This window comes from Eubalaena glacialis, chromosome 5, assembly GCF_028564815.1.
Source record: "Eubalaena glacialis isolate mEubGla1 chromosome 5, mEubGla1.1.hap2.+ XY, whole genome shotgun sequence".
Taxonomy (NCBI): domain Eukaryota; kingdom Metazoa; phylum Chordata; class Mammalia; order Artiodactyla; family Balaenidae; genus Eubalaena; species Eubalaena glacialis.
The window spans coordinates 89455520-89481280 of record NC_083720.1 but is presented as its reverse complement, the minus strand read 5'-3'; the positions used below and the strand labels follow the sequence as shown (position 1 = coordinate 89481280).

The window sequence follows — 25761 nt, the reverse complement described above, 5'->3', positions numbered from 1 at the left end:
AAGTGACTCTTACCATTATTTCTATCACAGGTGGGAAAAGACAGCCTTGTCCTCAGGAGTTTACAGACAAGCAAGTAGTTTCAAAAAAGGTTAGCCTCTCCTTGGGACTCACACATTCTTAAGAAGGGTAACTAGAAAACTATCATATATGCAGACACCACTGGTATAAGAAAAATGAAATTTGGAGAACGTTGATAAATATTAGGATATTAAATCAGATACTCTTAGATAAGAAAAATAAAATGTCCTTAAAACATAAAAAGAGAACTAGGGAAAGCATCATAATCTGAGAAAAACTATCATCACTTTTGCCTTGAGTTATATATCACAAAAACAGAATGTCCAGTTTCAACATTTTTTCTCACTTTCATTTTTAAACTTGCTCTTTTAAAAATTTAGAACATTTATTCAGTATTACTAGGTTCACAATTTGAAGATATAATTTTTATAAACATGTAGTTAAAAATAAAGTCCACTGTGGTTATTATAAGCATGCATGGCTAAAATTTAGAAACCTTTTTCCTCACAAATGCGTATATAAGAATCACGTATATATTCAGCATTTCTTTGTATTTGCTTTCCATATGCAATTTTTAAAGCATAAGACATACTCCCTGTCTTCAAAGAACTTATCTTCTTGTAAGATAAATAATAAAAAACTAAAATTTATTAATATGTATCAAGCTATTATGCAAAGGTAAATTGCATGCCACAATTCCTGAGAAGAAAATAAATAAAATTAAAATGGCAAATTGGGGAAATATGGAAGAAAAATGATTACTGTCCTTAATATATAAAAAGCTCTCAAACTTATCAGAACGTAAACGTTTTAATAGAAAAAATAAAAAAGAGACTAACAGTAGTTTACCCACCCCTTTTAAAAATCATTAAATGAGAATAGCATAAAAAAGTCAAGCTCTAGGTAATTAAAGAAATGCCAACTAAAATAATGAGATGGCAATTTTTGCCTGTAAGATTATACTGCTCCGGGGCTTCCCTGGTGGCGCAGTGGTTAGGAATCCGCCTGCCAATGCAGGGAACACGGGTTCGTGCCCCGGTCTGGGAAGATCCCACATGCCGCGGAGCGGCTAGGCCCGTGAGCCACAACTACTGAGCCTGCGCGTCTGGAGCCTGTGCTCCGCAACAAGAGAGGCCACGATAGTGAGAGGCCCGCGCACCACGATGAAGAGTGGCCCCCGCTCGCCGCAACTGGAGAAAGCCCTCGCACAGAAACGAAGACCCAACACAGCCAAAAATAAATAAATAAATTAATTAATTAAAAAAAAAAAAAAAAAAGATTATACTGCTCCACAATGGTAAGAGTAGACCATCTGCCATATCAGGTGTTGGTCATTAGGATTGATTAAAGGTGCACTGATATTCCGCTAATGAGAATTTAAATTGAATGAAGTACATACCTTTGATTTAGCAATTCTGCTTCTGAAAGTTTTTTTCCAAAGTATGAAATATTTTTCTTAATAGCGAAATTCAACATAAAACTGGTATGTATAACATAATACCATTTTGGGGGGACCAATTTGTGTAAAAATATTTAGAATATTCTGCAAATACCCAAATATTAATAGTGGTTGTTTCTGTGGGTGAAATTTAGAACAAATTTAAATCCACATTTTCTGTATCTTCTGGAATTATTTTGCAGTGTAACTATATTACTTTTACAAAAAAAAATATTTTAAGATTTTGTGTGCCTTTAAAATTTTATCTTTCCCACCTGCCATAAAATAATTTCCTAATTTTTATTTAACTCCTCATAGAATTTATTTATGTATTTATTTTATTAGACACTCAGTGACACTGAAAGAATTCAAACTTCTTAAATACTTCCGTTTAGACTGGTTGATGTGTACACAGGGCTAATTTTAGGGAAAAAAGAATACATGCATTGTGAATCTTTTCTGTCTTTCTTAATCTCTCTTTTAGCTCTATTATTTTGTTTCTTAAGCCCACATGACATGACTTAGAAGTCACAAGTTGTTTTCTGAGCCTGATTGTTTACCTAATGTTTGTAGGATCTTAGCCAAATCATTTAGAATTTCTGAATCTCAAGGGGAAAATTTGAGCTATCAACAGACTGAGAATTCCTTCAATCAATCAGTTTATTTATAAATCAGCAAGGCAAACACAATGCCTTTCTTTTTTTTCCTAGTGTAGTGTCCTGGGACATGATAGATCTGGTGACTAAATAAATGAATAGATAGATAAATGAATGAATTAAGCATGGAATATTAATACATGTTTTAAAACAAGAGTGAATTTTTATTCATGGTCCTCAAACCAGTAGCATCAGCATCATCTCAGAGTGTTGGAATAGCAAATTTTCAGGCTCCACCCTAGACCAACTGAATCACAAACACTGTGGATGGGGACCCAGTAATCTGTGTTTTGTCATGGCCTCCAAAATGATTCTGAAACACGCTAAAATTCAAGAATCTCTGATTTAGGTTGTTTTTCAATTAGTATATACTAATCAAAGTTTGATGCGTTAATTGATAATGGGGTTGCCAGGCAATCCATGCACATCTAAATAGTTTTCCTGAAATTAACACCTTATGCCAAAGTTTGCAAATTGCTTTCCTCGGCATGTGCCATACAAAAGTGTTTATATTGTTTCATGTATGTAGTTAGGTGCCAATACTTAAACGTCGAGCATTTGGACAGCTCACAAAAAGAATCTAGATCTCTTAAAATGTTGCCCTCTTTTCTGCACGGCAAGGATATGCTGGACATTAACCCCTCCAGCATCATCACCACTTTATTCTCCTACTAAACTCCTTCTTTGTGTATTTGTGACTTAGAATTAAAAAAAAAAAAAAAAGCTGAGAGGTTGTAGAAATGATTAGCGCGACAGAAAACAAGTGCATTCTGAAACCATCAGCTCTACCCTCTGGATTTCTGCCGCCAACATTATTTTATCTTCAGTATATGTTTGTATATCTTTGCTCTTTTCATGATATTGGAAACTCATGTTTTTTTCAGATGAAAATACACACACATACAAACAACTTTTCATCATGACCAAAATTATTACAAGACATTCTTATAAGTTGTAGAGAAACAACAGACTTCCATCCACTGACAGTTCAAGTTCTTTCCCTTTGCATTTCTCTCAAACTCTTTGAAGCCATGTGGGAACCTTTAAACCTAGCTAATCTCTGACTTTGCTTACTTTTGGCCACCACCCTGATTCATTTCCTTCTCAGGGATTCCTGGCTCTTCCAGCTGTTGAAACAGCAGGCCCTGTCTCTGTGTGTGTAGTTCAAAATTTTTATATCTTAACTGCCTGTGAAGTCACTGACTACAACATTCGGATCGTATCCTTAAACATTTTTTCCCCAGAGACAGGAGTGAGCCTCCCTGAGCGCACCTTGCCCTGCCCTTCAGGACTACCACCAGTACCCAGTGTTCCTTTTGGCAACTGCACCACCGACTGAAAACGAAAACTGAAAAAGGGATTAAATTGTGAGGTAAAGTTTTCTTTTTAAATCTCTTTTCTCTAAGTTTTGATCTTGCATCCACAGTGCATTGAGCTCCTTGAATGGTTTCCATTTTGATCACATGTTTATCATTGGGATGTTTTTGCCTAATTGCAATTTTCCCACGGGAAACTCAGTGTTTCCTGTTATGTTTTGCAGAATCTCTCAGGCTTTCAGTGATCCCTTTTTATTTTTCTGGGTTTAATGGGACTCTTGTGAAGCATGCCAGGATTGAGGGTCTTCTCATGAAACTGTAAGCCTCATAAGAGAAAAAGGAGTCCACTCCCTCCAAGTTCTCACTTCTCTGCTCCCATCTCCCCTTCACCCCTATATACACACGTGCCCACACACACAGATACACACCACGTTAAGGTACGCTCCACAATACGGAACATATTATTTAATTCATTTATTTCAGTAGCTGGAGTTTGATGTAGACCAAGTAGAACTGTACTTTGTTAGGGTGAAACAAATGGAAGAAATATTCTTTTCCCATTAAAAGAACCATTCACCTTTAGTGTCAGATGACTCAGTTACTTTCTCCTAAGAGGGGCATTGTTTTCCATTTTCCTTTTGTTTCTATTATTTTTTTTTAAAGTCAATTTTAGACATTTTAATTTTTAGCTTATGGTTCAACTTAACTAGGAAGATTTGTAGTATCATGTAGACCACATAAAATTTATATAACCACATAAAATTTTTTGTTACTTTCTGGTAAGATTTAAAAGATTTTTAGGAAATGATTTTTATGTTTTAAAGTAAATATCACTCATAAACTCAATAACATTAGTTATCTTATGTCTTTGGGCCCTCTTCCCTGAATCTATCTTCTCATATAATTCTAAGCTCATCATCATCCACTGGTCATGATGAAGCAATGTTAATTCAAGACTGCTACTCCAAGGTTCTTGAATTGGTTACACCCACTTCCCAGATGTGATTAGTATGTATTCACGATCATCTTGTTACTCATATCCATCCTTCTCTGACAACATTTTTGCAGCATGAGGAGTTAAAGCTTTTTGTCAGAGGGAAGTTTGCTTTGTCAAAAAAAATTTCCCTACAATCAGGAACATCTTTGACTCTGGTCAGGCCCATCCATGTAGACATGCAGTATGACCAAGTGAGCAGAGCTGGGGAAACTGAACTCTATTTTTGAGACACACACTCACTTGCTGTGTGTCTGAGCAGACTCTCTGAAACTGTTTCCTAATCTCAATCTGTAAAATGAAAGTAAGACTTATCGTCACGGTGGGTAATGATTAGAGATAATATATATTAAGCACAATCAACACTATTTTCTGGAAAAAACTTAATTCATTTTGATAAATCATTTATATACACCTTATATTGTCAGAGAGTAGATTAAAAGTGGTTTAAAATCATGCTTCCCAAATTTTCTTATGAGTATAAATTACTTGGGGATTTTATTGAAATATAGATTTTGATTCTGGATTGGGGCCTGAGATTCTGCATTTCTAACAAGCTCTCAAATGATGACAATAGTATATGGTGCTTGTACATGGACTGTATTTAAATAGCAATTATGAATCAATTATATAAATATAAAATAATAGTACAAGTTAAATTAAAATGAATAAATAAAGAAATGAAAACGTTAAGACATGAAATGGAGCTAGGAATGATGTTATAAATGTATAACATAATGTTAACCACCTACTGTGTGGGGAAAAAATTTGTCTATATGATTTATAGCAGACAGTATGGAAAATAAATCTGTGTCCTCAATACTCGCTTTCCCATAACAATCTGTATGTTTAATATGAGTTGGTAAGTGGACTTATAGTCCTACTAAATTTTATATTCTAGAGCCAAAGAAGAAAAAGAGAGCCTCACTTATTTTCCTCAATTAATTCAGAATATACAAGTGTTCAAATGAGGTCTGGGATTGATATTTACCTTTACATAGTCTGGAAAAAACAATTTGCTAAGAAATTCATAGAATAAAATGTTTCAAGGAAAACTGTCTCATTTACTATGTGAAGTAAAAATCTAATATCTGAATATACTATGTTGATTTCTGCCGTCACTCATTCTTTATATCCAAACTCGGAAGTTACACTGTCCCCAAGATCTTAGAAGATTCTGGATGGGAAGTGTAGGTCTCATCATTCATTCATTCATTCATTCATTTATTCAGTTCATTTAATACCTACTTTATTCCAAACACAGTGTTTACATACTCAGTTTCACTTCTTTCCACTTCCTGCTCTGCTGAGTTCTTGACCAACCACATTATTTGTTCCCTTCTTGCGGCTGCTGACATGATCCACAGTAATTCAGGCTGGAGAATTTTTTCTACTAGAACCTGCCACTGCACTAACAAGGGACCATGAAAGCAGCCAAATATTTTACCAAAAATAAAGGATAATTGAGAAGCATAGAAAAGGCAACAATTTAATATGGAATATTTAATAGAATTTTCCCCAAATGCCCAGACTACTCAACTCTCACTGGCATCCTTTTCTTAGGATCTTGCCTGCTGTAAACATGTTTGTGTCTATTCTCTGCTGAGACGCTGCTCTTTCATTAATATACACTTTTCTAAGCTTCTGAGGCCCCAACTCCTTTATTCTATGAGCAGTAATGAAGATGCAAAATTCAAATTATTTGCACTGTATTTCTAGCATATGGTGCCGTATATTTTAAGAAAAATCCATTCTTTAATAACAACTTTTATTGGGAAAACTTAGAGACACACTATTGTTGTATGTATACCCGTTAATTATAAGATATAAAATATGACATATAATTCATGTCTTATAATGTAAAATGAAAAAATGTTTGTCCAGATTTCTCTCTTCTAGACTTTTTTGAGGGGCTAGAGGATAGGGGCTAGTAGGGTGTAGAGAAGTTATCTCTAAAACACTAGTCTGTTACACCAACATATTTTTCCTAATCTAAAGCATAACTTTTTCTATACAAATCAATTTTAGGCATATGAGTTTTAATTATAGCTAGCTTTTATATTAGTGATTTTGTTTGTGGTTCCCATTACACAGGTTACTAGTGAAAGCTTAATAAGTGCAATCACTGTTTAAAGCACCCTCTAAGAATTTGGAATCACCAAATTACTTACAAAATATTTGCCTGATAAAAAAATATACGTATCAATCAATTTGTCAATTAGAGGTGTAATTTAGCTTGTTAATTCAAACTCTATTTATCTGTTGTATACATTATCTATTATTATCGGTTGACAGATTCTCAGAAATAAATGGAAAAATAGCTTATGATGGATCCTATAACTTCTACATTCTGCATTTCCTTCTATTTCTGAGATGTTTACATTCCATGGGGGCAGGGAGAGGGTTGTAAAATGAGAAACACATTAGGAAGAGCAAGACTACAGTTTCACTTACAAAGTTCAGTGAAAATGAAGTGGAAAAAATAAATAATGAGTAGCTCTATGTGATGGTCAGTTCCGTGTGTCAATGTGATTGGCTCACAGGGAGCCCAGATATTTGGTCAAACATTACTCTAGCTGTGTCTGTTAGTGTATTTCGGGGTGAAATTAACATTTGAATTGGTAGACTAAGTAAAACAGACTGCCCTCCCTGGTGTGGACAGGCCTCAACCACTCAGCTGAAGGCCTGAATCACATAAAAAGGAGGGCCCTCTGGGAGTAAGGGAGAATCCCTCCAGCGTGGCTGTCTTTGACCTGGGACATTGTTTTTCCTACCTTCACACTTAAACTGAAACATTAGCTCTTCCTGGGTCTCAAGCCTGCTGACCTTCAGAAGAGAACTACACCATTGGCTATCCTGGTTCTCCAGCCTGGGGTAACTGCATATCTTTGGATTTGTCTGCATCCATAATCACGTGAGCCAATTGCTTATAATAAATTCCCTCCCTCTTCTCTCTCTCTTTCTCTCTCTCTCTCTATACATACATACATACATATATATATATATATATATATATATATATATATATATATATATATATATATATAATTGATTCTGTTTCTCTGGAGAACCCTGACTAATACAGTCTCTCAGGACCCAAAATGTTTTGAATAGCTTAGCAGATCAATAAGATTCTAATTCAGGGTTAGTATTGTTAGGATTATTATGATAAGGATAGTTTATTAATTAAAGAAGAGGCATAGCAATTTTTATATTATGTATATACACATAAAGAGATTTACTGTACATAATTGGCTTAGATAATTTTAGAGGCTGGCAGGTCCCAAGGTGTGCAGGATGAATTGGCAAGCTGGAGACCCAGAATAGCTGATGATTTAGTTCCAGTTTGAGTCTGAACGCCTAAGAACAAGGAGAGCTAATGGTATAGTTCCAGTTCAAAACCTGCCAGGCTTCAGACCCAGGAAAAGTCGACGTTTTAGTTCCAGCCTGAACGCAGGAAAAAAGCTGATGTTACAGTTCAAAGGCCATCAGCTAGGAAGAATTCTTTCTTACTCAGACTTTTTGTTCTATTCAGGCCTTCAACTCACCGAATGAGGCCAACCCACATTAGGGAGAGCAATCTGCTTTATTTAATACACCCATTTACAGATTAATCTCATCCCAAAACATCCTCCAGAAACACCCAGAATAATGTTTGACCAAATATCTGGGCATCTCATGGTCCAGGCAAGTTGACACATAAAACTAATCATCATAGCTTCTAAGCAAAATAGAGTAACAGAAACTAAATTTGCCCCCTTGTGTGAAACAACCAAAATGAATGATAGTGGATAGGAAACAAACAAACTGAGCCTTACAATTTCCCCAGCTTACCGCCATGAGAGAATTTCTGGGCCACAGCTCAGGGAGGAAAACCCAGGTAAAACACCAGACAGCCAATAAAAAATATCCGGCAGGCAAACTAGCTGAAGAAGGCAACCATAGGGAAGGAAAAATTAGTTAATTGAAGACAATCTAGAACTCACACAGATGTTAGAGTTAGCAAAAAAAGATATTAAAACAGTCATTATAGCTATATTCAATATGCTCAAAAAGTTAGGACAGAAAAAGTAAAATCATTCCCAAAATGATCTTCTAGAGATGAAAACTACGTCTGAGAAAAAAATTCATTGGATGGTATTAACATCAGATTACACATTTCAGAAGAAAAAGTTAGTGAACATGAAGAAATATAGCCATAGAAGTTATCCAAACTGAAACACAAAGAGAGAAAAAAAGATTTTACAAGATGAATAGAGCTTCAGTGAGCTGTGAACAACTTTATGTAGCCTGGATTCTCAGAAAAAGAGAGAAACAAAAAAAATTTTTTTTGGAAGAAATGATGACTGTCAACACACAATTCTCAGAAGTTCAATAAACGTGAAGCATAGGCACACAACCACAAACACATGAAAATAACCACATCAAGGCACATCATAATTTAGTTACTCAAAACCAGTGATAAAAAAAGAGGATCTTAGAAGCAGACAGAGAAAACAAATTCATTATACTCAGAAGAACCAAGGTGAAAAACACAACAGGCTTCCTGTGAGAAAAAATGAGGTACAGCTGGAGTATGACAATGACTGATAGATTTGTTTTGCCTTAGGTCCAGATATTTTTTAGCATATTTCTGTGAAGTGGGATTTTTAATTCAAAGTAAAATGTGCAGTTCTATTTCTTTCCAAAGCTTCCATTAAAGACCTTTGATCTGCTTGTCACTGAGCCAGCTGCTGCTCTTGCAATCTACAGCTGTACACCCATAAAAATGCCCTTTGTATTTAGATCTCTTGTGCTCAGTGTGTTAAAGGCCAATTTTACTGTCAAGCTGCAGTGTCTTAATAACATTAGTTACTCAGTTTCTTATTTTTATCCTCTTTTTTCTCCATGATTTGATTATTATTAAGTATTCTATTAAGTATTTTTACAGTCTGGAACAAAGATGACTTCCCAAAAAGATGTCCTGAGAAAAAATCTGAAGCTAGTCCATGGCTGTCCCATCACCTATGCTTTTGCAAACAACTGGGAAAAGATTGAACAGTTCCAAAGCAGGCCAGATGACATCGTGATAGCCACTTACCCCAAATCAGGTGAGTTTTGTGGCCTGACAAATGCAGGTCTGACTTCAGCTTTTGTTTCCTGAAAAATCAGCTTCTCCACAAAATCGTTAACATCCTAAATAAAATTAGTATTCCTAAAAGTCAGTCTAGCCATCTACTTTGAGTATATTAAAATGGACATTTGGGGCATAGAAAGGGAAACTCTGCAGAATTAATTTTCTAAGATAATATATTAAGATGGCAGGCTTCCAACTGGGACTTTTTGCCCCCAGATTCAGGTGAAGGTTATAAAAATGTTGTCTTTTGCCACAGGTACCACTTGGATTAGTGAAATTTTGGACATGGTTCTAAATGATGGAGATGTTGAAAACTGTAAGCGAGATGTTATAACTGTGAAAGTTCCAATGTTGGAAATGGCTCTTCCTGGACTAAGGACTTCAGGTAATTTAAAATCACCCAGGAATTATAATTTTGTAGTAGTATTTACATCACATATTAAATACTGTATTTGTGATGTCCATTCAAGGAAAATGGAGTATATTTGGTAACATAAAATGGAAGTTTTGCAAGCAGTACAATAAACAAGGCATACAGAGAAACTGTAGTTTATTCCATTGCATGCACATCCAGGTATGCTAATCAAAGATAAAAGAATTTTGTTATAGAAAACAACTAAAAATCTCATTGATAAAAAAAATGTTTCTTATCTTTTACTGAATTTTGTTGTATAAAATTTGGCAGATTAGAACAGTAATTTCTTAATTTAGAACATTGCTGTAATTAAATAAATAAGTACCGATGCCTCATAAAATATAAAATTTATTATTAATACAATTCATTTTTCATTGCACAAATATTTACTGAGTGCTTCTAAAGAACTATGCACTGTGCTACGGACTAGATAAAAAATGATCAGTAGGGGCTTCCCTGGTGGCGCAGTGGTTAAGAATCTGCCTGCCAATGCAGGGGACACGGGTTTGAGCCCTGGCCTGGGAAGATCCCACATGCTGCAGAGCAACTAAGCCTGTGCACCACAACTACTGAGCCTGCACTCCAGAGCCCATGAGCCACAACTACTGAAGCCGGTGTGCCACAACTACTGAAGCCTGCACGCCTAGAGCCTATGCTCTGCAACAAGAGAAGTCACCGCAATGAGAAGCCCTCACACTGCAACGAAGAGTAGCCCCTGCTCGCGGCAACTAGAGAAAGTCTGCACACAGCAACGGAAGACCCAACGCAGCCAATAAATAAATTAATTAATTAATTAATTAAATCTATTAAAAATAAAGATCAGTAAATTAGATGTCCTATCTCCAAGGAGCTTACAATAACATTGTGACATTAAATAAGTAAAGAAACTAGCAATATACGAATATTGTTAGCCTAACATATCCAGAGAATAGGGCTCTACGAAAGGGAACATCAGGAGACTTTACTTTAGATTGGGTAGTTGGGGATATCAGCTCTGAATGGAGACCTAAAGCTTTGCACAATGCTGGAGAAAGCATATATCAGGAAGATGAAGCATTAGGTATGGGAGCCTAGATGCAGAAAAGACCTAGGTGTAGTCCAGGGACTAAAAAATCAACCACCACCACCACCAACAACAACAATGAAAGAACGGAAAAGTGAGAGGCAAAACAATTGGAGACTAGACAGGGACAGATCATGCAGGGCTTGTAATTCTTAAGAAATACTCAGTGAGCTAAGAGAGAATCAGCAGAGTAAGGTATCATGTAAGCAAGTGAGAAGGGTTCAAAAAGCAAGAGCTAGCTTTCAAATGCTGCTAGAAACCTGGGATAAAAAGACAGTATTATGGTGGTGAATGTCTATCAATGTAAACAGCAGAATTCAAATTCTCTCCCCTACTGGAGCTAGTTACGTCCACAGGCAGGGAAGGACCACCTGAGAGGGTATCATTCCCTCTGTGTGGTTGCCTGAAGTCAGAGAGCAAATGCTAAAGCTTGAAACTAAAGGATTATTCTGGGACAAGCAACCAAAATGAGTACCGAGTGAGTTAAGACTCCAGAACCATAGAAAAGTATGAAATGAAAAAGTGATAGAATCAAAGTAATCAGTGACAGGGGAGTCAGAGATTACTGGTGAGAGATGGAGGTTGGGGGTGGGACGTGAGGCTGTGTAGCATCACCAGAGAGTGAGTAGGTGAGGCTCAGCAGGTAAAGGAGAGTAAACTGACACTCAGATTTCCTCTGCAACCTGAATGTGCATACTTGCGATGTCATTACATATTCCCAACATTCACATTTAAGTATGTAAAGGGTTCATTTAAAGGACCTCATGTGGCAAAACAATCACAAGACAGAAGAGGTTGAGAAATCTTTCAGTGAAGTTAAGAGATGGAAGAGGAAGAACAGATAGTGAAAACTCTATAAAAGAGACAGACATAAAATTTCATGTCATGGACATTGAGGCAGAGTGAGTTGTGGAAGATTATGATTTCTCATTTCTATATGCTGGATAAAGTGGCTGCAGCTACCAGGTCAGTAGAAACATAATGAATTACCTGGTGGAATTTTACAGGTGTATAATTAATAGTTCCAGATAAAATCCAGGATACCCAATTAAATTTGAAAATCAGATAGAGACCTCTTTTATTTAGTATATTTCAAATATTGCAGGGGAGATACTTACAGGTATCTGTTGTTTATGTGGAGTTCAAATTTAACTGGGATTCTTGCATCTTTATTTCCTAAGTCTGTCAACCCTATCTGCATTGATATTAAATGGTCCTTCTTGATACAACCATGTGCTATGAACTGTTCTCTACAGAATATTCACTGGTGAACATAACAAGCTACCTTCTGCTCTTATGGAATCTCCATTCCAGTGTGTGTTTGGGAATGAGGATGGGAAGAGGCATGGGAACTGACAACAAACAAATAAATAAGCATAAACTGTGAGACAAAATACGTGCTGTATAGAACATTTAAAAAGGATGGTTTATTAGAAACTGAATGGCTTTTTAACATATGTAGTTAGTTTTGTGAACAATTGAAGCATAGGATTGCTTTGAATGAGTGAGTCATACAATTTGGGGCAGGTGTGCCTTTGTATGCAAAATATGGGAAGATGACATATATAGGATTAACAGGTAATCTAGAGGTTAGACTGGGTGTAAGTAATATTGTGAAAAAATGTACAGGACTATAAGATTGACTGGATGTGAAATCTGAAGGAGGAGACAAGAATAATTGAGATTTTAGGGACTGACAACTCTATAAGGGATAGCATCATTAACAGATAAATCTGGGAAGTGATAAAGGCCACTGAGTCCATTAAAAAATCATAAATTAAGGGTTAGTCCAGCTCTTCCTGGTCTATGTCAGAAATTGTCTGAGTGTGCCTTTACCCCAAAAGTGCCCTCAGACTGACCAAGTCACTTATAGATTGATCTAGGCCCCTGGGCTCTTCCTAGTTCTTCATGTAGAAAATAAATGGATACTTTCTGTCACAAGGAAGTTCATATAACCCTTAACCAAAGACTTAATTTGAAACTAATTTCTATTACTTATTAGTTGTATGTCTTTAGAAACTTCAGCCAGCACCTAAAAATTGCACAAAAATTTCATTTTTTATATGCTTAGTATATATATATATATATGACACATAAAGGAAATAATGAAAATGCAGGTACAACAGGTGATGCTCTACAAAGATATCATCTATACTACAATAGCTGCTGCATAACAATAGCCAATATGAGAATTACCAGTTATCAATATCTCTGACATACAGGAAACATTTTTGTAATTACTTGTAATAATGCAAAGGCATGATAAAACTCCAAATTGCTAAGGTTGGTATTATTACTTGGAGGTGGATAAAGTGAAGCCTAGAGACTCTGGGATACTTTCAGATGTTTCATGATGCATAAGTGATAAAGTTAGGATTTGAACCCAAAGAGGCTAACCACAGAACCCAAGCTCTTAACCATTAGAAAATATTGGCTCTTAGAATCCAGATAAATGATGCTTAAGATTGGTTCAAAATTTAGCAGCATTATATAGTGGTCAAAAATATTTTGAAAAGTTGGTTAAGAAAATCCGGAAATGCAGGCTCCTTGGAGACTCTAGTATCTCCATAACCAAACTAAATTTCCCCAGGTATAGAACAATTAGAGAAGAATCCATCGCCCCGGCTTGTGAAGACACATCTGCCAATTGATCTCATTCCTAAGTCTTTCTGGGAAAACAACTGCAAGGTATACTCTAAACCGCAAGTAAATTTTTTAATGTGACTTTTAACCCTTTTTCACTCACATAGTAAGTAAAGTAATTGCTCAAATGTTTTATCTGTTACCATGAGAAGTGAGCTACATTAAAAAAAAGTGTTTCAATTAAAAGAATATGTTTTATCCTAAATGTACATGCTCAAGTTTTCCAAAGTTATGCAGCAACAAAACCCTTATCTCAGCACAATATTGCTACTATTATTTCCCAGCTGTCTTATATAGTCTGGCCTTCCCTGAAAACTCAGCATAAGGATATCAATTCTTATTTAATAGTTTGGTAAAATTCTTCAGTGAGACATTTGAGCCTGAATATTTGCTTTGGGGAAACTTTTAAATTTAAAACTCATTTTTTTTCCCCAATAATTGTGAAGCTATTCAGATTGTCTATCTGGCTTTTGCTAGTTTGTGATATGTGAAGAATTCTAAGTTGTTGAGTTTTGTAATGAAATGTTGTTAATAATATTCCCATCTTATTCTTTCTTTTAACGGGCTTTTTTTTTTTTACAACAATCTTATCTATTTTTAAAGCAAATTTATTTTGACAGAAAATTGAGAGGAAGTTAAAGAGGTTTTCCATATATCCCTTGCTCCCACATATGCATAGACTCCGCATCATCAATATCTCTGACCTCTCACCGGAGCAATACATTTGTTACAATTGATGAATCTACATGGACACATCATTATCTCCCAAAGTCCATAATTTACCTTAGGGTTCACTATTGGTGCTGTACATTCCATGGGTTTGGACAAATGTATGGCGACATGTATATACCATTATAGTACCATGCAGTGCGGTTTCACTGCCTATAAATCCTCTGTGCTCCACCTATTCCTTTCCTCCCCCCAACCCTGGCAACCACTGATCTTCTTATTGCCTCCATAGTTTTGCCTTTTCCAGAATGTCATATTGTTAGAATCATACGTATGTAGCCTTTTCAGATTGTATTCTTTCACTTAGTAATATGCCTTTAATATTCTTCCATGTCTTTTCATGGCTTGATAGCTCATTTCTTGTTAGTAATGAATAATAGTCTATTGACTGGAGGTACCAGAGTTTATTTATCCAGTAACCTACTGAAGGACATTATGGTTGTTTCCAAATTTTGGCAATTATGAACAAAGCTGGTATAAACATCCATTTGCAGGTTTTTGTGTGAACTTTATTTTTCAACTCCTTTGGGTAAATACCAAGTAATGCAATTTCTGGATCATATGGTAAAAGTATATTTTGTTTTGAAAGAAACAAGTGTCTTACGAAGTAGCAGTACCATTTTGCATCCCCACCAGCAATGAATGAGAGTTCCTGTTGTTCCACACCCTCACCAGGATTTAGTGTTGTCACTGTTCTAGATTTTGGCCATTCTAAAAAGTATGGAGTTGTGTCTCGTTGTTTTAATTTGCATTTCCCTGATGAAGTAAGATGTTTGGTATCTTTTCACACTCTTATTTTTCTTTTAATAGCTGCAAGATTTGTTGTGATATCCCCTGTTTTTTATTGATACTAGTAATTTGTGTCTTCTCTATTTATTTTGTCAGTCTTGTTAGATGTTTATCAATTTTGTTGATTTTTTTTAAAGATCCAGCTTTTTGTTTCATTAATTTTCTTACTATTTTCCTGTTTTTAATTTCATGGATTTCAAATCTGTTGTTTTACATGCCTACTATATGTTATTTTTTTTCTTAAATAAAATATCATGCATTTGATTTTTTTTCATCCTCCCCCTGCAGATGATTTATCTGGCTCGAAATGCCAAGGATGTTGCCGTCTCATATTACCATTTTGACTTAATGAATAATTTACAACCTCTTCCAGGAACCTGGGGAGAATATCTAGAGAAATTCTTGACTGGAAATGGTAGGATGGCTTTGGCTAAAAATTAATGTCATTTAAAAATTATTTTAAAAAATAATATTAACCATTACAAGTATGAATTTTCCTTTCAAAACACTTATTCTTCCAAAACAGTAACAAGTACATTCAAATACCATTTAAAAATTAAATCAAATACATCTAATATTTTACTATGACATTCAATATATAAACCTGGTATTAAACATTGGCTTAATGAAAATATTCTTGAATCTCTTTTCAGTTGCTAAAAACCCATTCTCAGTTCCTGCTCAGAATAGAAATTGTTTAACTTGCCCAAATCATTAGTTAAATCTGTTACAGATATACTTATAGTACTTAGGTAAATAATTGATTGAGTACTTCATAAAAGAATAGTTTTCTTCTGTGTGAGGCAAAGTATAACCGATTAGAGGTCAATGTATTTTCATTAGAAATGCGTCTTTTGTACTTAATATTTTTAAAAATCTGATTGTTTGTACATCCATAAATGGCTGATGGTATATAATTGTTTAAATTGGCTTTACAGTCTCAGTTCCCTTGAGTACTAAATTCCACAAAATGTTTGTCCACTTTGACTTATTGTTCACAAACAAATCTTTGATTTGATGAATGCTTATGGAAATAGACTTTTTCTCTGGTTTTAGTGGCCTTTGGCTCCTGGTTTAATCATGTTAAAAGCTGGTGGAAGAAAAAGGAAGAACACCCAATACTTTTCTTATTCTATGAAGATATGAAAGAGGTAAAATGGTAGAAATGCATTCTAGATAATTCTTCAGCTACATCTTGGGGTAAAAGGATTATTATATTTTTTCAACTTGATCTATGGAGTCCAAAATGACATGATTGCTTTGCCTATTTTCCATGCCTGCTTACCCAAATCTTGCTAAGATCATTAATGACGCTAACTGAAATCAATGACATTTTTATCCTCTTATCCTTTTTAACCATTGTGTTTCTTTTGAGCACCTTTTCTTTTCGAACTTCTCTCCTACATTTAATTGGTTATCACACTGTCATGGTTTTCCTGTGAATCTCTATCACTTAGTCATTTTTCTTTTTGAACTCTTTGCTATAGTTTGATGATCATGTCCAAGCCCACTGTTGCCAAAACTATTTATGTGCCAATGACCCACCAAAAACTCCATTTTAACTTCTACCCTGAATTCAAACCCATGTTTTTATTAAAACAACCCTCAAATTTAACATGTTCAAAACTAAACTCATCTTGCTTCTCTCTCTCCAACAGGTAATCCTTTTCCTTTATTCTCTCTTTTGGTTAATGATGTTTGGTTGTTCATTCAGTGTTCAAAGCTTGAAAGTAAATTGTCCTCACTGGCTTTCATGTAGCTGATATGGTTCCACTATATCCTGAACATCCCATTGTTTCACATGCTCTAACTATTATATCTTTCAAATGTGTCCTTCTCCTTTATATCAGCTCGGTGCTTTGTGACCAGGGGTGGGATAGGGAGGGTGGGAAGGAGATGCAAGAGGGAGGGGATATGGGGATATATGTATACATATAGCTGATTCACTTTGTTATACAGCAGAAACTAACACACTGTTGTAAAGCAATTATACTCCAATAAAGATGTTAAAAAAAAAGACAACAAACTGAGATTGCAAAAAAAAAAAAAATACACAAGCACATACATTCACCACACACACACACACACATACATAAACACACAGAGAGTTAATAAGACATATTATTAAATGCTGTTGCTTCCCTACTACATAACAGATACAGTCCAAATCCTTCAGCAGGACATCCAAGGATGTTCTCAATTTTACCCCAATTCATCTTTCTTGATTCATAGCCTCTCCCACTCCTATAAACAACTCAGCTCTAACTGCAACCACTTTGCTTTTTTTCTCCCTTGAACACACTGTGAGAACCTATACCTCCAAGAATTTTAACTATTTTCTCTGCTGGGAATTCACTCTCCAACCACTCAGGAGACTGCATATTGGTAAACTCTGACTCATCTTTCTAAACTCAGCTTAGATGTTACCCCCTCAAAATTTTTCTAGATATATCTATGTAGATTTTAACTTAGCTTCCTAAAAAGTTATAAATATTAAGTTTATGTCATTAGAATCTGAAAAAATGATTTCTTTCTCAGATTTTTTTCTTCTTATTCTCAAAGACCAATGAATAATTTAGGTCTTGATATCTTTGCAACTTCATTGGAGTTTATTTTTAATAATTTTCATCCAAGCAAGATTTCATCAGTATTTACACTTTAAAAAAATACCTGAAGTTTTCCCTGAATTTATTATTTTTGTTTTTAAATATTATTATTAAGAATAAGAAAGCAATTTTGATGAAGAACAGAAAAATAAAGGCAGAAGGAATAAAGATACTGGGTCCCTAAAACATTCACGTTTCAAATCTGATTACAAATTGAGCTTAAAATCGTTGCTATAATCTTTTTCTCTAAATACTGTTAATATTTAGGCCAAGATTTATTCTTATTGTATTTTGAATGAAAACTAAAAATATAAGATTTAGAACAAAGTATTTCCATTCTACTTTTACTAAACATAAATTATTGATTTTTTCATTTTTATGATTTTTTTCACATTATGTTAATGAGTTATTGTTTACCATTTTCTTGGATATGTCTCTTTACCCACTGATAGAATCCAAAGAAAGAAATCAAGAAGATTGTTAGATTTCTAGAGAAGAACCTGAATGATGAGATCTTGGATAAGATCATCCATCATACCTCCTTTGAAATGATGAAGGACAACCCTCTGGTGAATTATACACACCTACCAAGTACAGTGATGGATCACAGTAAATCCTCTTTTATGCGCAAAGGTTAATATTTTGCTGAGTTTAATTTTCCTTTTTGGTTTCTTATGAATTACTCTAAAGTGAGGATTAGCTTTGTAATCTCTACCAAGTTACTTAGCCAGTTTTGATGTCAATTTCTTCATCTGTAAAATAAGGACACTAAAAATACCTACCACAAAAGTTGCTGAATTAGATTAGAAATTATTAAAGGAAATAATGCATGTAAACATGTTATTAAAGTACCCTGAGTACTTGATACATATTTCTCCTTCTATTTACTACCCTGCTAAAAGGGAGTGTTTTGTCAATTCTGATGTGAGTCATTCCAAATTTTTTATTACTAAATCTTAAATCTTTGTTTAAATTGGCATAGGCCTCCTTCTTCTCCCCAGTAATAAACTAATGTCACTCAATACAGTACCATCTTCTTTAAAGACCCCTTATCATTTAGAAAGCAGTGGTCATTTTGTTAAGAAGGATTCACCAAGAGTAACGACATTTTTTTACCATATGGGAAGTTTTTGCTCCCTAAAAATACTGTCTGAATTATAGGAAAACATGGAATCTAAAATTAAGTTAAAAAGATGACAATAGAGAAATATGGCATTCACTGTCAAAATACAGCTCTATTTCCATTAAGGCAAATACTGTATATTATGGTTTATTGTATATGGCTTGTGTTAAAAATGTGTTATTAATGATAAAAATAATGCATTTAACAAATTATTAACTTACATTTGAGAAGTTATCCACCTAGTCTTGCCACCTTTCTTTTCAATGTCCTTTACTGGGTTGGAGAGAAAAAGATAAAATTTCAGTTGGTGTGCCAGGAAGTAAACACAACCCTAGGAATATATTGTGCATATGAACATGTGGATCAAAACCCTCAATTTTGAAAGTTATATGATTACAGATATTTCTAACACAGTTTTCTCTGTACCTTAGTGTAGTCCTATACTAAAAACACTAAATTATGTTTTTCTTTTAATTTTCAAAAACACTGCACTTAAAAAATAAGCTGTGGTATAAGAGGGCAAGGCAAATTTTTCATTGTAAATGGTGCATTACAAGTTTGAACAAAGAAGACTGATACATGCACAGCACACACACAACACACACACATGTTTTTCTTGTGGAAGAAACAGAGACAAAAAACCTCTTTAATTAAACAAGGCAAATTTTCATTATGCCAGATCATTGAATGTAACTTCCAGGAGAGTTTTATCCCCAGTCATATGAAAATTGATACGATCCAATGATATCTCATTAGGGTATAAGGATAGATGAGATAAGCTCAGTATCTGGATTCCATGCTTTCGCCAACTTCAAAGGAAAAGGGTATATAAGAGAGACAGTCTTTACATCCCCTCTGGGAGTAGTGAAGAACATAAACTTTGTGGTCAGATTGCTCTGGGATTTATCAAGGCTATGCCACTCACTGAACCTTTGACTTTGCATATATTAATAAATCTGCCAAAGTTTCAGTTACATCACTGACAAAATGAAGAAAGGAATAACACCTATAGCACAAGTTTTGGGGGAGGATTTTGGTAAAAGATATATAAGCATTTACTATATTTTTTCTGACCAAAATGATATACACAAAAGTAGCAGGTCATATTAGTCTAATATGTTCTAATCTAATAGTTCAAGTTTCATCTATTCATTTATTCATTCATGCATTCAATAACACTTAAAGAATACCCTTTATTCATTAGTTAATATTTATGAAAAGCTCTTCATGAACACCTATATGCAGCTCATATTCTCTAGAATATAAATGACATGTACATCTGCCTCAAGAAGCTCATAATGTAATACAAGAGGCATGCATGTAATGAATATTGAAAAGGGCTCAAAAGTGAAGAATGAACAAAGGGCCAGGCACAGTTTGGCCTTCAGTCTTGAAGGAGTCCATGCTGGATAAATCAAGGTCAAAATTTAGTCACACAATAGTAACGATGTTAGGGAGAGGACAGATAATGTCCAATGTTTATGCCTATGTCCCAAACAGCAACAAAACAGAAAACCCTGGGATTTGGCAAGAATTTATTTTATCAAAAAAATTTTTATACTTCCCTCACTCTTGTGAAGCAAATGTGTTTGTGTATATAGTATTTATACTCAAAATAGAAGATTATTAGAATACTTTATATATGACTCTTTATTGTTTAAATCTGCACTTTCTCTTTTCAGTGGCATCTTTAGAGGTGTACTATCCCAGATATGCACTGCCCTCACATACATTCCAAAGAACTATTATCATTTGGTGAAAACAGAATAAAGTAAAATAACCAGGGAAACAACCTTGTCTATGGGGATGTTTTCATTAAAAGGGTTTTAAATCTTCATGAAGCAATCATGGGTTAATAAGGCTTGAAATTCAATATGATTATATTTAATATTAAATAAATTGGCAAAATTAATGTTTTCCTCCAAACACATTGGCAGTACATTAAAAAATTATTAATTTTTCAAATATATATTTTTAAGTATCCAGTATAAAAGATTAAATGTAAATTTATATCCCAACAGTTTCACTTTTGTAAAAATGGTTCAGGGATTTTATGTGTTTGATTTTAATGCTATTCTTCTCCTCTAAAATTAAAATAAGATATGTCTAGTGAATTCAGGAAACACAAATATCATCCAAATATCATAACATCCTCATTTATTATTTTTGTGAAATGATACTTATCAGCTTTCTGTTTCATGGTTTGATTGTGCTCATGACCAGTCCTTTGTACAGTTTCCAAAAGTAACTCATGAAATAGAATACTCCCTGATCATTGATCCAGTGACCAGTGGTAACCCCATGACCTAGGACAATTAGAAACACTAAAAGAATTTCTTTTAGGAAACTATTGGACAGCCGATAAATTTAGACAAGAAAATTAACCCTTCTGTTAATGTATTTTTAAAAGCCAGATTCTGCACCTTATTTTTGATAAAGGAGGCAAGAATATACAATGGAGAAAAGACAGCCTCTTCAATAAGAGATGCTGGGAAAACTGGACAGCTACATGTAAAAGAATGACATTAGAACACTTCCTAACACCATACACAAAAATAAACTCAAAATGGATTAAAGACCTAAATGTAAGGCCAGACACTGTAAAACTCTTAGAGGAAAACATAGGGAGAACACTCTATGACATAAATCACAGCAAGATCCTTTTTGACCCACCTTCTAGAAAAATAGAAATAAAAACAAAAATAAACAAATGGAACCTAATGAAACTTAAAAGCTTTTGCACAGCAAAGGAAACCATAAACAAGACCAAAAGACAACCCTCAGAATGGGAGAAAATATTTGCAAACGAAGCAACTGACAAAGGATTAATCTCCAAAATTTACAAGCAGCTCAATATCAAAAAAACAAACAACCCAATCCAAAAATGTGCAGAAGAACTAAAGAGACATTTCTCCAAAGAAGGTATACAGATTGCCAACAAACACATGAAAGGATGCTCAACATCACTAATCATTAGAGAAATGCAAACCAAAACTACAATGAGGTATCACCTCACACCAGTCAGAATGGCCATCATCAAAAAATCTACAAACAATAAATGCTGGAGAGGGTGTGGAGAAAAGGGAACCCTCTTGCACTTGGTGAGAATGTAAATTGATACAGCCACTATGGAGAACAGTATGGACATTCCTTAAAAAACTAAAAATAGAACTACCATATGACCCAGCAATCCCACTACTGGGCATATACCCTGAGAAAACCATAATTCAAAAAGAGTCATGTACCACAATGTTCATTGCAGTTCTATTTACAGTAGCCAGGACATGGAAGCAACCTAAGTGTCCATCGATGGATGAATGGATAAAGAAGATGTGGCACATATATACAATGGAATATTACTCAGCCATAAAAAGAAACGAAATTGAGTTTTTTGTAGTGAGGTGGATGGACCTAGAGTCTGTCATACGAGTGAAGTAAGTCAGAAAGAGAAAAACAAATACCATATGCTAACACATATATATGGAACCAAAAAAAAAAAAAAAAAAGGTCATGAAGAACCTAGGGGCAGGATGGGAATAAAGACGCAGACCTACTAGAGAATGGACTTGAGGACATGGGCAGAGGGAAGGGTAAGCTGGGACAAAGTGAGAGAGTTGCATTGCCATATATATACTACCAAATGTAAAATCGATAGCTAGTGGGAAGCAGCCGCATAGCACAGGGAGATCAGCTTGGTGCTGTGTGACCACCTGGAGGGGTGGGAGGGAGATGCAAGAGGGAGGAGATATGGGGATAAATGTATATGTATAGCTGATTCACTTTGTTATAAAGCAGAAAGTAACACACCATTGTAAAACAATTATACTCCGATAAAGATGTTAAAATAAATAAATAAATAAAAGCCAGAGTCTGTTTAATTATAGATGGGAGTAATTACCAATAAAAAAAAGAAATGACCTTTTAAAGTATTCTAATACAAGGAAAGTCTTCCTTTAAACTGTTTCAATCTTTTCTTTTGGTATACATTAGCTTTTCCTTCATAATGAAAATATTTTATTCATTCATATGTTTTCTTATTTGTAATTTTTAGGGATTGTAGGTGACTGGAAGCATTACTTCACTGTCGCCCAAAATGAGAAATTTGATGCCATTTATAAGAAGGAAATGTCTGAAACTGAACTTCATTTCCGCACAGAGATTTAAAGAGCCTAAACTGAAAATCTGAAGAGAGAAGTCTGACCTGCAGTTCATTGAAACAGGGGCAGTTATGACTTGATTTGGGCAATCGAATGGTTTTATAAAGGGAAAAAAATGTGCTTTTAAAACTTTGATTTTTCAGTGTTGTTAATCAAGTCCCCACTCACCGAGCTTCCAAATTCCCTAAAATTAGGACAAACTGTTACCTTTTTGTAGGCTATTCCTGCCTTTTCCTAGACTAGCACTGACAAGAGAGAAAGTTTCCTACTCAAGCTCCATATATTGTGGTTTAAAATGAAGTTCTACTCCCTACTAACCTAGCCCAAGAAATGCTGCTTTAACACTGACACTATGTTTCATAGCTCTGCCCCAATTTCTCTTTCCTAAAAACTTGACCCAGGATGCTCTCTTCTAGTGCTGTCTTCTGGGTTTCATGTTGTTCCCTGAGTCATAGCTCATCTTGTAGTGTCTCTCTTGGAATTATACGGTTCATGTCCTAGTTAGTATGGTTCAGATTTTGGAAATGTTATTTCCATACCTAATTTCTGTTTATCCAAATTTCTAATTTCTGAGTATGTAATTTTCGAGTCTCTAAAGGTGAAAGATCATCATTAGTCTCCCTAAGGCTCTCCCCTGGGAACGGGAGCTCTGGTCTGAGAGTCTGGGTCGAGGGCTGGAACCTGTTTCCTATGGAAAGTCCTTCCAAAATTCAACAGCTTCTTCTGAATTCTTGAGAATTTCTTATTGCCATGATATGGTTACCATTTGGGAACTTTGGTTTCTTCATCTTGTGTCTGAACAGATGTGTATCCCTTAATACCACTTTCAATACCCCAGATATAATCACATCTACCACTAAAACTTTCCCAATCTGGTGCCTACAGGAGACTCTCTAGGCTGAATCTCCACTACACCCTCCAGACCCAATTTCCCTTCTACCTACTTTTCCACACTTAGGTCTATCTGCTGGTCTCTTTGATAGATGTTTCTTTGAAACATAAGTCTTTAAGTAAATGTTCGTAAGTTTTAAGCTAAATTTTACAGGAAATGTCTCATTTAATGAGATACATTAGCATTCTTTTATTTTTAATTGAAGCATAGTTGTTTTACAATATTATATTAGCTTCAGGTGTACAACATAGTGAGTCAATTTTTTATAGACTGTACTACAAAGTTATTACAAAATAAAGACTATATTTTTCTGTGCTGTACAATATATCCTCATTGCTTATTTATTTTACACATAGTAGTTTGCATCATTTAATCACATACCACTATTTTGCCCCTCCCTACTTCCCTCTTCCCACTGGTAACCACTAATTTGTTCTCTATATATCTGAATCTGTTTCTGTTATGTTATATTTGTTTGTTTTATTTTTTAGATTCCACTCATAAGGGATAAGGTAGAGTATGTGTCTTTCTCTGTCCAACTCATTTCACTAAGCATAATACCCTCTAAGTATATTTACATTATTGCAAATGTCATAATTTCATTCTGCCTATGACTCAGTAATATTCTGTGTGCATATTTATCCATTCATCATCTTCTTTATACATTCATCAGTTGATGGATACTTAGGTTGCATCCATATCTCATCTATTGTAAATAATACTGCTATGGACATTGGAGTGAATGCATCTTTCAAATTAGTGTTTTTGTTTTCTTTGTATTTATACCCAGCAGTGGAATTGCTGGATCATATGGTCATTCTATCTTTAGTTTTTTGAGGAACCTCCATAATGTTTTCCATAGTGCCTGTGCCAATTTATTTTCCCACCAACAGTGTACTAGGGTTCCCTTTTCTCCACATCCGTGCCAAAACTTGTTATTTCTTGCCTTTTAAATGACAGCCTTTCTGACAAGTGTGAGATAATGTCTTCTTGTGGTTTTGATTTGCGTCTCTCTGATAATTAGAAATGCTGAGCATTTTTTTCATGTACCTGTTGGTGGTCTGTATATCTTTTTGTAAAAATGTCTATTCAGGTCTTCTGCCATTTTTTGATTGAGTTGTTTGTTTTTTTTTGATATTGAGTTGTATGAGCTGTTTGTATATTTTGGATATTAACCTGTTATTAATCATATAATTTGCAAATATTTTCTCCCATTCTCCTGGTAGGCTGTCTTTTCATTTTCTCTACGGTTTCCTTTGCTGTGCAAAATGTTTTAAGTTTAATTAGGTACCATTTATTTATTTTTACTTTTGTTTCTTTTTCCTTAGGAGACAGAACCAAAAAAAAATATTGCTATGATTTCTGTCAAACAGTGTTCTACCTATGTTCTCTTTTAGGAGTTTTAGTTTCAGGTCTTACATTTAGATCTTTAATCCATTTTTATTTTATTTTTGTATAAGGTGTTAGAAAATGTTCTAATTTGACTTTTTTATACATAATTGTCCAGTTTTCCCAGCATCTCGTATTGAAGAGACTGCCTTTTCTCCACTGTATATTCTTGCCTCCTTTGCCACAGATTAATTGATCATAAGTGTCTGGGTTTATTTCTGAGCTCTTTATTCTGTTCCATTTATCTATGTGTCTGATTTTGTGCCAGTATGGTGCTGCTTAGATTACTGTAGCTTTGTAGTGTAGTCTGAAATTGGGGAACATGATACTTCCAGCTTTGTCCTTTTTTTCTCAAGATTGCTTTGGCAATTCAGGGTCTTTTGTGGTTCCATGTATATTTTAGGATTATTTCTTCT

At 34.7% G+C, this 25761-nt stretch overlaps 1 protein-coding gene across 1 annotated transcript; it reads left to right on the top strand.

Annotated features, from left to right (window-relative positions):
• The first annotated feature begins 9365 nt into the window (after positions 1–9365).
• On the top strand, positions 9366–23071 carry SULT1B1 (sulfotransferase family 1B member 1). Its single transcript, XM_061191435.1, has 7 exons — positions 9366–9513; positions 9796–9924; positions 13608–13705; positions 15467–15593; positions 16235–16329; positions 18237–18417; positions 22959–23071. Exons 1-7 carry the CDS (start codon positions 9366–9368, stop codon positions 23069–23071), a joined length of 891 nt encoding a protein of 296 aa, XP_061047418.1.
• The last annotated feature ends 2690 nt before the right edge of the window (positions 23072–25761 follow it).

What these genes read in the sequence shown, in the direction of transcription:
- SULT1B1 (XM_061191435.1), top strand. Translation starts at nt 9,366, where the DNA reads ATGACTTCCCAAAAAGATGTCCTGAGAAAAAATCTGAAGCTAGTCCAT. An exon ending in AGCCACTTACCCCAAATCAG is followed by an intron (nt 9,514 to 9,795) that starts GTGAGTTTTGTG and finishes CTTTTGCCACAG; the next exon opens with GTACCACTTGGATTAGTGAA. An exon ending in TCCTGGACTAAGGACTTCAG is followed by an intron (nt 9,925 to 13,607) that starts GTAATTTAAAAT and finishes AAATTTCCCCAG; the next exon opens with GTATAGAACAATTAGAGAAG.